The sequence below is a fragment of the Erythrolamprus reginae genome, chromosome Z (genome assembly GCF_031021105.1).
Source record: "Erythrolamprus reginae isolate rEryReg1 chromosome Z, rEryReg1.hap1, whole genome shotgun sequence".
In the NCBI taxonomy this organism is placed as follows: domain Eukaryota; kingdom Metazoa; phylum Chordata; class Lepidosauria; order Squamata; family Dipsadidae; genus Erythrolamprus; species Erythrolamprus reginae.
This window is the reverse complement of record NC_091963.1, coordinates 20957053-20970752: the sequence shown is the minus strand read 5'-3', so window position 1 is coordinate 20970752 and position 13700 is coordinate 20957053. Positions and strand designations below refer to the sequence as shown.

The following is a 13700-nucleotide window of genomic DNA, read 5'->3' as shown; positions in this document are numbered from 1 at the left end:
CATATTCATTAACAATCAAGTCTTAGTAAAATGAGACAATAGAAATCAACCAAAAAACAAGTACAGGAAAATAATACACAGCACAAGTTTCTCCCTCTTCCGGAAAAGGAAATTTGTCATTTCCTTTAACATTCTGACTTTTTAAATAGTTCACATATAAAAACTGTGGCAGACAAGAACTGGATATAAAAAATATTAAGCAATTGACAACTTTTAATTACCGATCAGCTCTCAACTGCAGAATAGTGTGGTTTCATTTTGAAAACAAAAATTACTGTGGCTTTTATATTGACCCAATGAATAAAAAATAAATCATCCATAATCATATAAAGAAAAAAGTGCTTTCTTTACTGCCTGCTTCAAAAGATTGGAACGAAAGTGCTACAGATCAGTGGGTGAGTTTTGAAAGAGACAAAGAAAGGCAAGTGAAGATATTCCATGCATCTTAAAATGCCGCTGAATCTGCATATACAGCTAATTTATTCAGGGAATTTAGTATTTATTATGACTGGTCATTCAGCGAGTGTTAAAATTTAGGATTGGTCCCCCAAGAGGTATTTATGATCTGGTTCTGCAGTAATCTAAATGCTTTGGCAATTAGCATGTATTTACAACTGTTTGCAGCTCTGTGCAATCAAGTAACAGATAAAAGAAAAACAGATTTGGAAAGGACTTCAGAGTCTTCTGGCCCAAACCTTTGCTTAAGTAGGAGACCCCATACCATTTCAGATAAATGGCTATCCAGTTTTTCTTAAAAGCCTGCAGTGATGCAGCACCCCGAAATTCTGAAGCCAAGTTGTTCCACTGATTAATTATTCTCACTTGATAGGAAATTACTGCTTAGTTCCAAGTTGCTTCTCCCTTCCATTAGTTTCCATCCGTTGCTTCTTGTCCTGTCTTCAGGTGCTTTGGAAAACCACCCTCTTCTTTTTGGAAGCCCCCCACCCCAATAATAGAAAACCGCTCTCACGTCACCTCTAGTCCTTTTTACTAGACTTAATGAACTCAATCTGTATAGTCTGGAGGACAGAAGGAAAGGGGGAGACATGATCGAAACATTTAAATATGTTAAAGGGTTAAATAAGGTCCAGGAGAGAAGTGTTTTTAATAGGAAAGTGAACACAAGAACAAGGGGACACAATCTGAAGTTAGTTGGGGGAAAGATCAAAAGCAACACGAGAAAATATTATTTTACTGAAAGAGTAGTAGATCCTTGGAACAAACTTCCAGCAGACGTGGTAGATAAATCCACAGTAACTGAATTTAAACATGCCTGGGATAAACATACAGTGATGCCTCGTCTTACAAACGCCTCGTCATACAAACTTTTCGAGATACAGGGTTTAAGATTTTTTTGCCTCTTCTTACAAACTATTTTCACCTTACAAACCCTCCGCCACCGCTGGGATGCCCTGCCTCTGGACTTCCGTTGCCAGCGAAGCACCCGTTTTTCCCCTCCCAGTGAGGGGAGCCTCAGTGAAATCACAGCAGGTCTGGAGGTGGGGTTTTGAGGACTTCGGTGTTTTTATGATGCTGCGATTTCACTGAGGTTCCCTTGGCTGAAAAACCCCACCTCCAGACTTCCATTGCCAGTGAAGCGCTCGTTTTTGCGATACTGGGATTCCCCTGCAGCATCGCAAAAACACAGAAGTCTGGAGGTGGGGTTTCCCATGGCAGGGAGCCTCAGGGAAATCCCAGCAGCGCAAAAATGGGCGCTTTGGCTGGCAAAAGGGGTGAATTTTGGGCTTGCACGCATTAATTGCTTTTCCATTGATTCCTATGGGAAACATTGTTTCGTCTTACAAACTTTTCACCTTAAGAACCTCATCCCGGAACCAATTAAGTTTGTAAGACGAGGTATCACTGTATATCCATCCTAAGATAAAATACAGAAAATAGTATAAGGGCAGACTAGATGGATCATGAGGTCTTTTTCTGCCGTCAGTCTTCTATGTTTCTGGACTAACTCTATTCAATTCATGCAACCGTTTCTCATATGTTTTAGCATTCAGGGCCCTAATCACACGCCTGGGATTTATGACATTTTTGCAAAAACTTGTATTTATTTCCTGGTTTTGGCAAAAATACCCCACTATAAACAATGAGTTTGCATGACAACCATGGATTCATTTAAGGACCATGATGATTTAACAAATGAATCATATGACTAATTTTGCAACCGTCATGGCTTGTGAAATGGACAGGCTCATCAGCTATGATTATTAAGTTGAAGGCAACCTACATACTGTTTTCAGTGCAATGGACTAATGCATGGTGTCAAACTCACGTCACGTTGCTGTCATATGACTTTGCATCGGTTTTCTCAGGTGTGGAATTGGCGTGGGCATGGTCTGTATGTGGCGAATCCATCCCACAGGCCATTAATTTTACACCCCTGGACTAATTCGTGTAACCTTTTGCAGTTTATGTATGCACTTTTTTTACATGCTACTTTTGTACCTAAAATGACTTCAAACTTAATTTATGTACAAGTATATGTATAGCCTCCTGAATATTCTTGAAGGAAGGTTCGGGCAAAATTGAACAGTTGCAAATAAAGCCATGATTGGAAACTAAGTCTGAATGGGAAAGAATGAAGGAATTGATTGAAGAATATTAGTTAGAAAATTTTATATACCTGAAAAGATGCCAAAATAAATAGCATGATCTGTTTTCTATCACAATGGCCTATCATCCCTGTGCTTCTGGAAGTAGATCTTCTATTTATTTATTTATTTATTTATTGGATTTGTATGCCGCCCCTCTCCGTAGACTCCGGGCAGCTAACAACAGTAATAAAAAACAGCATGTAAATCCAATACTAAAACAGCTAAAAAACCCTTATTGTAAAACCAAACATACATACAAACAAACAAACAAACAAACCATGCATAAATTGTAAAGGCCTTGGGGGAAAGAATATCTCAGTCCCCCCATGCCTGACGGCAGAGGTGGGTTTTAAGGAGCTTACGAAAGGCGAGGCGGGTGGGGGCAATTCTAATCTCTGGGGGGAGTTGGTTCTAGAGGGCCGGGGCCGCCACAGAGAAGGCTCTTCCCCGTGGCCCCGCCAAATGACATTGTTTTGTTGATGGGACCCGGAGAAGGCCCACCCTGTGGGACCTAACCGGTTGCTGGGATTCGTGCGGCAGAAGGCAGTCTCATAGACACCCTGGTCCGGTGCCATAAAGGGCTTTATAGGTGATGACCAACACTTTGAATTGTGACCGGAAACTGATCGGCAACCAATGCAGACTGCGGAGTGTTGGTATTACATGGGCGTTTTTGGGAAAGCCCATGATTGCTCTCGCAGCTGCATTCTGCACGATCTGAAGTTTCCGAACACTTTTCAAAGGTAGCCCCATTTTAATTTTGTATATAATAAAAACAATGAACTTCTCAAATCGAACACAATCCCCTTTCAAGCAAATATTTAAAGAAAAAATGTCCCACGACATTATTTATTTGTTGCTTACCCTCTCTCTGAGTTCAAGGCAGCATGAGTAGGAACCCTCTGAGGGAAATAGGGTTGAGTCACCGAATGATTTTCTGTGTCTGAGGATGTGCTTAAATCCCCTCTCCCCAATTTTAATCCAGCTTCTTGGCCACTTCGCTGCACTACATTTTATAACTTGTTTCTTATTTTTCTATGTGTACAACACAGAAACTACACATCGGTTTAAAGAAAAGAGAGAGAAAACCCTTAAGAAATATAACTTTGTAGGTAAATGAAGCGAATGATTCTAAATATAGGGTTAGAGTGCCTGGCCTCTCCTCACCTCAAACGACTCAATGAAATATAATTTCCTTATCTATTTACTACTACTGAACATCTAAAATATACTATACAGTACTATAAAATATGCTATTTAATCCTATGTATATATGCCATATGTATACATACATATTACATACGGGCACACAAAAAGATACAATATCTACTATATGGAGAGGGGCGGCATACAAATCTAATAAATAATAATAATAACAATATACTGTATGTGTATACACAGAGAGAGAGAGAGAGAGAGAGCTCTTCTAAAACTACACATTCGAACTCACTTACTACATTTGGAAAAACACACCCAGAGTCCACTTTCTGCGACACTTTTAACCATAACTTATGTACATTGCAACAATACAATTCCTTCAGATGTATTTCCCCAGTGTGAACATGATTGTGAGAGCTAGATGTCATGGATTGAGTAAAATGTGGTGATAATCACTTAACAACTCTTGCTTGGGAACCAAAATTGTGGTCATAAGCCAAGGACTATATCTGCTTTCCTCTGCATGGCAGCCTTGTCCTAGTAAACTCCTTGGACTAGAAGACCTCTGAGATGTCTTCCAGAGCTAAATTGATGTGCTGTTTCAAAGTGTCTTCTGAAGACACGTCTATTGGTGATGAATGTGCAGTGCTGGAAACTCAGCTTCTGTGTATGCACAGAAGAAAATAAAATAAAATTTCAAAAAAATAATGGCGCCGCCCATGGACTGGCACTGACCGATCAGGTTCAGTGATGTCATCGTGACATCACCAGTGGGTCGCCACCAGTTTAGGTGAAGCAGTCCAAACCAGGAGGAACCCACCCAATATATACCTGTTTTAAATGTACACAGGCATATTTCATTCAATACTAAAGCCAAGATACTTTTCCAATGGAATGTAAAGCATTTATGTATAATGCATATTATTACAAGACTATCACATACAGTTCTATTGAAAACTGGTAGAAAATGCCAGTTTTCAGCCAAACCATAAAAAGCCCCAGTTATATAACCAAACATAGGATACTTCAAAGAACAATTTAGTGGCCACGTTGCTGAGCACCAGAAATGCAATCATGTGACCATGGGTGGCAACCAACAAAATTTTGAATCTGATTTGTAAGTTTCCTTTTCAGGTAGGTTGAAACTTTGCATGGTTGTTAAGCAACCAGTCATAAATTGAGGATTGCTATACAGGGGGTCCCCGGTTTACACCAGCCCCAACTTACGATGTTTCGTGGTTACGATACAAAACTGCCACCCCTCCTCCTGCTACGCCGTGCTCCCTTGGTTCACTCTCACTGCAGGAGGAAGAGCCGGGATCCCCCCAACCTCAAAGCAAGCGTCGCAAGTCGCGCACCGCACCGCACAACGGCTCCCCCCTGCCCTCTGGCAAGCTTCCCGTGGGGGGAGGTCAGCGACTCCTGCTCTTGCCGCACTTGCTCCCCCTCACACCCCAAATTTTGGCAGCGGGCTCTGGAATCGCTGGCATTTGCTGGCTCCGCGGGGGTTTGAAGGCACAAATGAAGCGCTTTAGCAAGTAGGCAATTTCTTTAGTCGACGTGGTGGTGACATCATGATGTGGCGACCCTGGGACAGCAAGGCCCTTCAAATTTGTGAACTCAAATCTCAAATCGAGTTTTAGAGCGAAATGGAGGAAGATCCCGACTTACACCAAAATTTCGCTTACGACGCGCCGTAGGAACGGATCGACGTTGTAAGTTGGGGACCCCCTGTATAGTTGATGATTCTAATGATAGATATGATAATTGATGTGGCGACCCGGGGACAGCAAGGCCCTTCAAATTTGCGAACTCAAATCTCAAATCGAGCTTTAGTGTAGCTGGCCATGCTTCAGGCTTGGGGGGAATCGGGCAAGAGAGCGTTAGAGCGAAATGGAGGAAGATCCCGACTTATACCAAAATTTCGCTTACAACGCGCTGTAGGAACGGATCGACGTTGTAAGTCAACTGATGATTCTAATAATAGTTATTAAAGAAGCACAGAAAACTGCTTTTTCCTGGGTCAGACTTTTAATCCATCTAGCCTACTACTGGAACATAGTTTACTAACTGACTTTAAGTTATTCATCTACAGCAGGGGTGGGTAATGATGGTCTTTTTATGACCTGTAGACTTCAACTCCCAGAGTTCCTGAGGCAGCCATGCTGCTAGACTAATTTTAAAAGCTGACGGCAGAAGACACATTCAGACAGGAATTTTTCTCGTCTCATTTGTATATGTTACAAATCTGAGACTGAATCTCCAGAATGCAAAATATATCCATTTATCATTGAAACAAGTCCCCCTCCTTTAAAACAAAAGGATACTATTGTCAATGGATCAACTCCTGATTTGACAATGAGCATTTTGATAATTTAAAAATTAAATATGTTCAAAGAATAAGAATTTACTGTTTAAACTTTAATGAATCAGCCATAATCAAAAGCCAAATTTTAACCCTTTTATATTCTCATAAATGGAAGAAGAAATCAGAGTTACAGATTCAGGTGTCATGGGAACTGTATTTGTTCAGATATTTTTGTTTTTAATTTGTTTTGTAGGGTAAAAATGGGGAGTGGGAAGGCATTAGTCCAGACCCATATTAATTACAAAGCAAGGAACTATTGTCTATAGAGCTGACTACTCATTTTTAGGATACGTAAGTCTGCTTACTCATTTCCTTAAGCTTTTTTTTTTTTTTGCAACACCCTAGTGAGTAATCTGCTTTATCATTATTTGATTTTTATAGTTTAGGGTTAAGGCAATGGTTAACTACAGTTCTTTCATCTAGATTCCAAGTTTAATTAGATTCCAAATTTAATTAGATTCCCAGTTTAATCGTGCTCCAGAGAAGGGAAAGGTTATCCAAAATTAGCGTATATCATTCTCTATTATACATTTCATGTGATTTATATCAGCTGCAACATTTTTAAAAACCCTTGAAAAGACTAAGTTTTCCCTTTGTGAGAGTGCAATACATTTCTAGAATAATGATTAACAGGCAAATGGAAAGCTAAAATGCATGTCAACCTTACTGGTCAACATACAAAGAGACCTTGGCTAGATTTATTGTATTTACCTATCTAGAATGTCTGGATAAATGTCTGGATAAATTAATTTTGAAAACAAGTGGAAGTAGGAAAGTCGTTGGCAAAACAAATCTGTTTCAATAGCCCTGTTTTGCCTTACATTATACAAGGGATTTTATATATCAGTGATGGCGAATTTATGGCAAGTGTGCAGTGAGGGGCTATCAAATTTTTTACTACCGCACTGTGGGTGTGGCTTATGCAGAACGCCCTGCATTTTCTTTCAACATCTTTCAATGCAAATTGGATACCCTATGGTGGAGCTTCATTTTTGCTACCCTACTGCGTTCCCCACTGTCCAGGCAGTAGCCCACCCCTGCAGATGTGCCACAGGTGGCATGCGGAACCATATCAGAGGGTACGTGAGACATTACCCTATGTCAGCTCCAGCATGCACGTGTGTGCTGGCCATCTGATTTTCAGCCTTGAGGAAGGCCGTTTTGCCCTCCGGAAGCTTCGGGGTGTGAAAAAAGGCTCAATGGGCAAACTGAAAGTTCAGAAAAATTGACTTCTTGTTTGGCCATTGTGCTGTTGTTCGCACTCTGGAGGCGCTTCCTGAAGTGTGAAAAATGGCCTAACCATAAATTTAAAAAAACAAACTTCTGTTTGGCCATTGTGCTGTTTTGTACATACCACAGCTTCAGGAAGCTTTTCTGAAGCCTCTGGAAGATGAAAAACATTCATACCAAACATAAAACAAGGTATATATTTAAAAAAAGCCTGGGGGAAAGGTGTCTCAACTCCCCCATGCCTGGCGGTATAAGTGGGTCTTGAGTAGTTTATGAAAGACAGGGAGGGTGGGGGCAGTTCTAATCTCCAGGGGGAGTTGGTTCCAGAGGGCCGGGACCGCCACAGAGAAGGCTCTTCCACTGTGGCCTGCCAAACGATATTGTTTAGTCGACGGGACCCAGAGAAGGCCAACTCTGTGGGACTTTATCGGTCACTGGGATTTGTACGGTAGCAGGCGATCCCGGAGGTACTCTGATCCAATGCCATGTAGGGCTTTAAAGGTCATGACCAACACTTTGAATTGTGACCGGAAACTGATCGGCAGCCAATGCAAGCCACGGAGTGTTGAAGAAACATGGGCGAATCTTGGAAGCCCCACGATGGCTCTCGCGGCTGCGTTCTGCACGATCTGAACTTTCCGAACACTTTTCAAAGCCCCATGTAGAGAGCGTTGCAGTAATCGAACCTCGAGGTGATGAGGGCATGAGCGACTGTGAGCAATGACTCCCTGTCCAAATAGGGCCGCAACTGGTGCACCAGGCGAACCTGGTCATTTCCCTGACATTTCCCTGTAACTTGCAATCTAGTTAAGATGCTGCTGTAGATGATGTCATACCAAACATGTAAGCCGTGAAGAAATATTGGTAGCTGAGGAAGCAAGTTGAACAGTTATGTTCATTTTTGCTTGATTCTACCGAGCAGCATGATCTTTTTTTAAAAAAAACATGATTTCCCCCCCACTTTAAAACATTTTAATAGTTTGTTTCCCTCCCAATTTATTTCATTTTTTTCATGAATTCCCTGATATTTCCCAAACCGCCAATTTCCCTGATAATTCCCAGGTTTGCTGGACACCCTGCCACTGTGCTGTTTTTCATACTCTATGGCTTCAAGAAATGCGAAAAACAGCACAAGGACCAAACCAAAGTCTTTTTCAGAATGTACGTTTTTCCCATTTTTTTTCACTATCCCAGGCATCAATGAGGCCTGTGCATATGCACAGGGGGCTGTAAGCATGCTCAAGGGGCAGAGCAAGGGTGCGCATACATGGGGGGAAGGAATGGGTGTGGGCATAGATTAGATTAGATTTATTGGATTTATATGCCACCCCTCTCCGCAAACTCGGGGCGGCTCACAAGGTAAAAAAAATACATAACAACAAATTCAATACCCACCAATCCAATTACAATTTAAGCTAAAAAATTCATAAAAAACAACCCCAGAATATTAAAAAACAAGCACACAATCAATGTAACACCAAAACAACATGGGCAAGGGGGAGATGTTTCAGTTCCCCCATGCCTGACGGCAGAGGTGGGTTTTAAGGAGTTTGCGAAAGGCAAGGAGGATGGGGGCAATCCTAATCTCAGAGGGGAGCTGGTTCCAGAGGGTTGGAGCCGCCACAGAGAAGGCTCTTCCCCTGGGTCCCGCCAGACGACATTGTTTAGTCGACGGGACCCGGAGAAGACCCACTTTGTGGGACCGAACCTGTCGCTGGGATTCGTGCAGCAGAAGGCGGTCCCGGAGATATTCTGGTCCGGTGCCATGAAGGGCTTTATAGGTCATAACCAACACTTTGAATTGTGACCGGAAACTGATCGGCAACCAATGCAGACTGTTGGAGTGATATGGGCATACTTAGAGAAGTCCATAATTGCTCTCGCAGCTGCATTCTGAACGATCTGAAGTTTCCGAACACTTTTCAAAGGTAGCCCCATGTAGAGAGCGTTACAGTAGTCGAGCCTCGAGATGATGAGGGCATGAGTGACTGTGAGCAATGACTCCTGGTCCAAATAGGGCCGCAACTGGCACACCAGGCGAACCCTGGCAAACGCCCCCCTCGCCACAGCTGAAATATGTTTCTCTAATGTGAGCTGTGGATCGAGGAGGACGCCCAAGTTGCAGACCTTCTCTGAGGGTGCCAGTACTTCCCCCCCCCCAGGGTAATGGATGGACAGATACAATTGTCAGATACAACAATCCAGGCAAGACCCACAGCCATTCCGTCTTGTCTGGATTGAGTTTGAGTTTGTTGACACCCATCCAGGCCCCAACAGCCTCCAGGCCCCATGCACACAACTTTTTGGCCCAAAAATGTTCGCCATCACTGTTATATATACTTAGCATGGAAATGATGTGTATAACATTTAAGCCTTCTATACTACAGAGAAAAATTAAGACAGTGATAGATAAATTAATTGTCACTTAACAGTTCTGTCCTTCACACTGTATTTGCCCAATAGGAAATTGAATTTTTGCCATTAACTATCAGTTCTAATTTATTTATCTAGCATAACAAATCAGCTCTAAATTAAAGGATTCTGTATTCAAAAACAAATCTGACAAGGGAGGGAGGGATGAATAAAAAAATCTTTCAGATGGGTGTTAGAAACCACCATCCCTCCTTTTCTGGGTGGCACCCTATTGCTTCCACTGAGAAATAATTGATCCTCATCAATTTCAGGGACCACTATAGATTATTTTGGTTAGAATTATTAGGATTCATGTTCCCTTCCCTTGCATGCAAGAATTTCCCATATTTGCTTTTGATTCAGACTTCCAGGATAGAGGAAGCAAAAGCCTGAGATGTTTGCAAGACTGATTTTTTTCCTGAAAGGGCAAACATGATTTTTGCTTTCAGTCCATCATTCTATGGATTAGTTCCTAATATATCCTTGCAAGTATTATAGGATCAGGGACTTGTAGAAGTTTATAACTTATCTCTCAGTATTTCAATTACAGTGTTCCCTCGATTTTCGCGGCTTCGAACTTCGCGAAAAGTCTATACCACGGTTTTTCAAAAATATTAATTAAAAAATACTTTGCGGGTTTTCCCCCTATACCACGGTTTTTCCTGCCTGATGACATCATATGACATCGCAAAACTTTCATCTGCCTTTAATAAATATTTTTAAAAATAAATTTTAATAAATAAACATGGTGAGTAATGATCTAAATGGTTGCTAAGGGAATGGGAAATTGCACTTTAGGGGTTTAAAGTGTTCAGGGAAGGCTTGTGATACCGTTCATAGCCAAAAATATGTATTTACTTCCGCATCTCTACTTCGCGGAAATTCGACTTTCGCGGGCGGTCTCAGAACGCATCCCCCGTGGAAATCGAGGGAACACTGTACTGAAGTAGAACAACAGAAGCATTAATAAAATTATCTGATTCTATAAGATAAAGGCTCAAATTAACCAGCTTCAAGTCATCATTGGAATATGAACCAAGCAAAACAATTTGTTTGCTATACTGTATCTGAAAGTGACAATAATTTAGAATCACAATGCTACCCAGCCTGCCTTGATTTTTAGGTAAATCCAGATGCTACTGAAGTTCACAAAATAGCCTGCAATCTTTCAAGTAATGCCCATCAAACAAGATGGTAAAAAAAATGAAAAAATGGAAGGAAGAAATAACTAGATTCTGTAGTTCTTGGAACAAATTATAATATTTAATGTGACAGGGAAGAAATCATGTGGGAATAAAAATTAACAAAATATAATTAATTTAAATTAATTAAGATGAAACTAAATTTAAATCAAAATTACTTTTATTAGCCCACTTTCTTGTGTTCATATGATCTACTTTTCTGACCTTAGTCCTCAAAATATTGCACACCCCAATTTTACTAAGCTACTTTTAAGCTATGCTTAAGTAAATAATACTATTTTTTAAACAAATATAATCCAGGAATTATTATAATTCTCTGTCTTTGGGTCAAACACAGATCTTTAATAAATTGAAATACAGTAGAAGGAATTGGATAGTTTTTACAACAACACAGCCAAATATAATTTGAATTGATGCCCAAGATAAAACCAATTTGCCAAATTAGGCAAGCAAGTGTGCCTTCCACTGCAATGTTATTAGAACAATTGCAATCAATGCCAAAGTGACATTTCTAATAATACTGTACTTCAAAAGAAACAGCAATGCAGTAACTAAGGGCTGGTTTGGATAGAAAAAAAATTGCTTAGTTATTAATCAATGCCTACTTACAAAGGTGGATTAAAGTTTTATTGCTTTAATCAAGATAATTTAATGTGTCAGAAAAGCATGAAATCACATAAAAATAATTAAGAATGGAAATGCAATGTTAAACATTTCCCAGACACAAAGAGGAAGTTCCTATAAAAAGATGTTAATATTCAAATATACTACTGCAAACAAGAGAGGGCAAATGAAAAAAACCCAAAAAACATTGCTACCAAAAATATTGTGGGAATGAAATGCAGTATCTTCAGGAAACAGAATGTACAAAGATATCCTATGAGTTCAACAGCAGGTAAATATAGCTAAAAGAAAACGACACTGGCTATAACTTCTCTTGGATCTATTTTGAAGTTACTTTTTATAAAAAAAAGAAATACCAGGGTGGCTTTAGTATCAGGAAGTTGCATACGTCGAGCTTTTTCCATGCACGTTTTACTTCAGCTGCATTTATGAAACTTATTCCCAGGCAGGCCCTCGAATGTTAACTCAACAAGAGATCAAATTCCACAAACAGATTTTTGCAAAAACACGGATCGTAAGCTAGCAGAAGCCTCGTGTGAATCCCTAACATGGAAACCACTCGCGTTTCCAGCTGCCACTTAAGGCAGCACAAGATCGCTTTTTAGTCCTGCTTGGGAGACCCCCGAACCCAATTCACGGAGGGCGGCCGGGGGAAGGGGGGGGGGGGAGAGAGATGATCCACGCCTCCCCTTTCCGCGCCAGGACAAAAGACTTCGGGAAGGACTTTTCATTACTGTACTTCTCGGATTTCGCTCCAAAACCTCAACGTCGTCTCCCTTCATTTAGCAACCCCACCGCCCCGCTCCCACACTTAAAAGACCCACATGCTGAGTCGGTGGGGTGGGGCTCTGAAAAAGGGACCCCGGGCGGAGCAAGTCGGCGGCGGGGGTGGTGGTGTCCGTCTCTCTCTCTCTCTCTTATCCCGCAGCCCATCCACGTGAAATAAAGGTGGAGGCGCAAACCCAGGATTGCTTTGCTGCAGCAGCTTTGCGCACCACCACCTCCCCAAATCTTCCCCCCCTTTCCATCGCAGCCCTTACCGGTGCCATGGCCGGAGCTCGCCTCTGCTGCATCTGACCCGGAGGACAAGCTGGCTGGCGGCGCGGGAAAACTCCTTCCTGGCCCTTGCCAGCCGGGCCTGGTCTTCTCTCCGGGGCGGCGTCCGGCGGGTCCCTCGCGCCTCCGCTCCTTCCCCCCGTGTGGTAAACCCGGGAAAGGACAGAACCAGACCCGCCAACGCCGCGGCTCCCTCTAACGCCTCCGGAAGCGCATTCCTGGCTGCTGCCGTCAAGCGGGGGCGGAGCGTGCGAGGCGCTGAACTGGGCCCTCGGGCACGTCGGAACGCAGTGGGGGTTTCCCTCCCTGCCCGGCCCGGAGTTGGCGAGAGCTTAGCGCGCGGGGTGCGGCTGTTTCCTTCAAGACCCGCCCGCGGGAATCGAGGCGCTTTGCTGCCTCATACCTCGTGCAGGATCCGACGTGCAGCTTTGTGGGCTTCTCTGTCCGGAAGTGTATCTTGGGGTTTGGGACACAGGTTACTGCTAGCAAGTGGAGGGGGAATCATCGTCTGACGTCTGGGCTTAGTTGAACTCGAAGAGCGATTCCTGATTAAGACCCGAACTTTTTTTTTTTTTTAAGCAAGCTCAACTTTCCTTTTCCTCTTCTCATTTTGAGCCAGAGAATTTGTCTCACTGTGATTCTCTCAGACAGGGCTGTCCTAAACTCTGATTTGCTAAACCAGCATCGAGCATCCTGCTTGATCCACACTTGAGAATCTGAGCCATAGTAGACAGGGGCAGATTGCTATTGCTGCTGCTATTGGTTTATTTATTATTTATTTATTTTGTCCAATACACATGGAAGAGAATAGACAAGTAGTAATATATATAAAGAGAAGGATAGGAGAAAAGATATAAAAATAGAGGGGAAGATATATGAAAGGAAGAAAAGATATATGAGATAAAGGAGAGACAATTGGACGGGACGGAAGGCACACTAGTGCACTTATTCACGGCCCTTACTGACCTCTTAGGAACCTGGAGAGGTCAATCGTGGATAGTCTAGGGGGAAAATGCAGCTCTAGTTGTCTTGTGTGTGTGC

General features: G+C 42.2%; 1 protein-coding gene across 1 annotated transcript in view; it reads right to left on the bottom strand.

Moving 5' to 3' along the window:
* Nucleotides 1–12875, bottom strand: part of ITGB1 (integrin subunit beta 1) — a 56638-nt gene extending 43763 nt beyond the window's left edge. Inside the window, 2 exon segments of the mRNA XM_070727740.1 lie at nt 12644–12856; nt 12858–12875. Coding sequence (XP_070583841.1) covers nt 12644–12856; nt 12858–12875 — 231 coding nt within the window.
* Between the last annotated feature and the right edge of the window lie 825 nt (nt 12876–13700).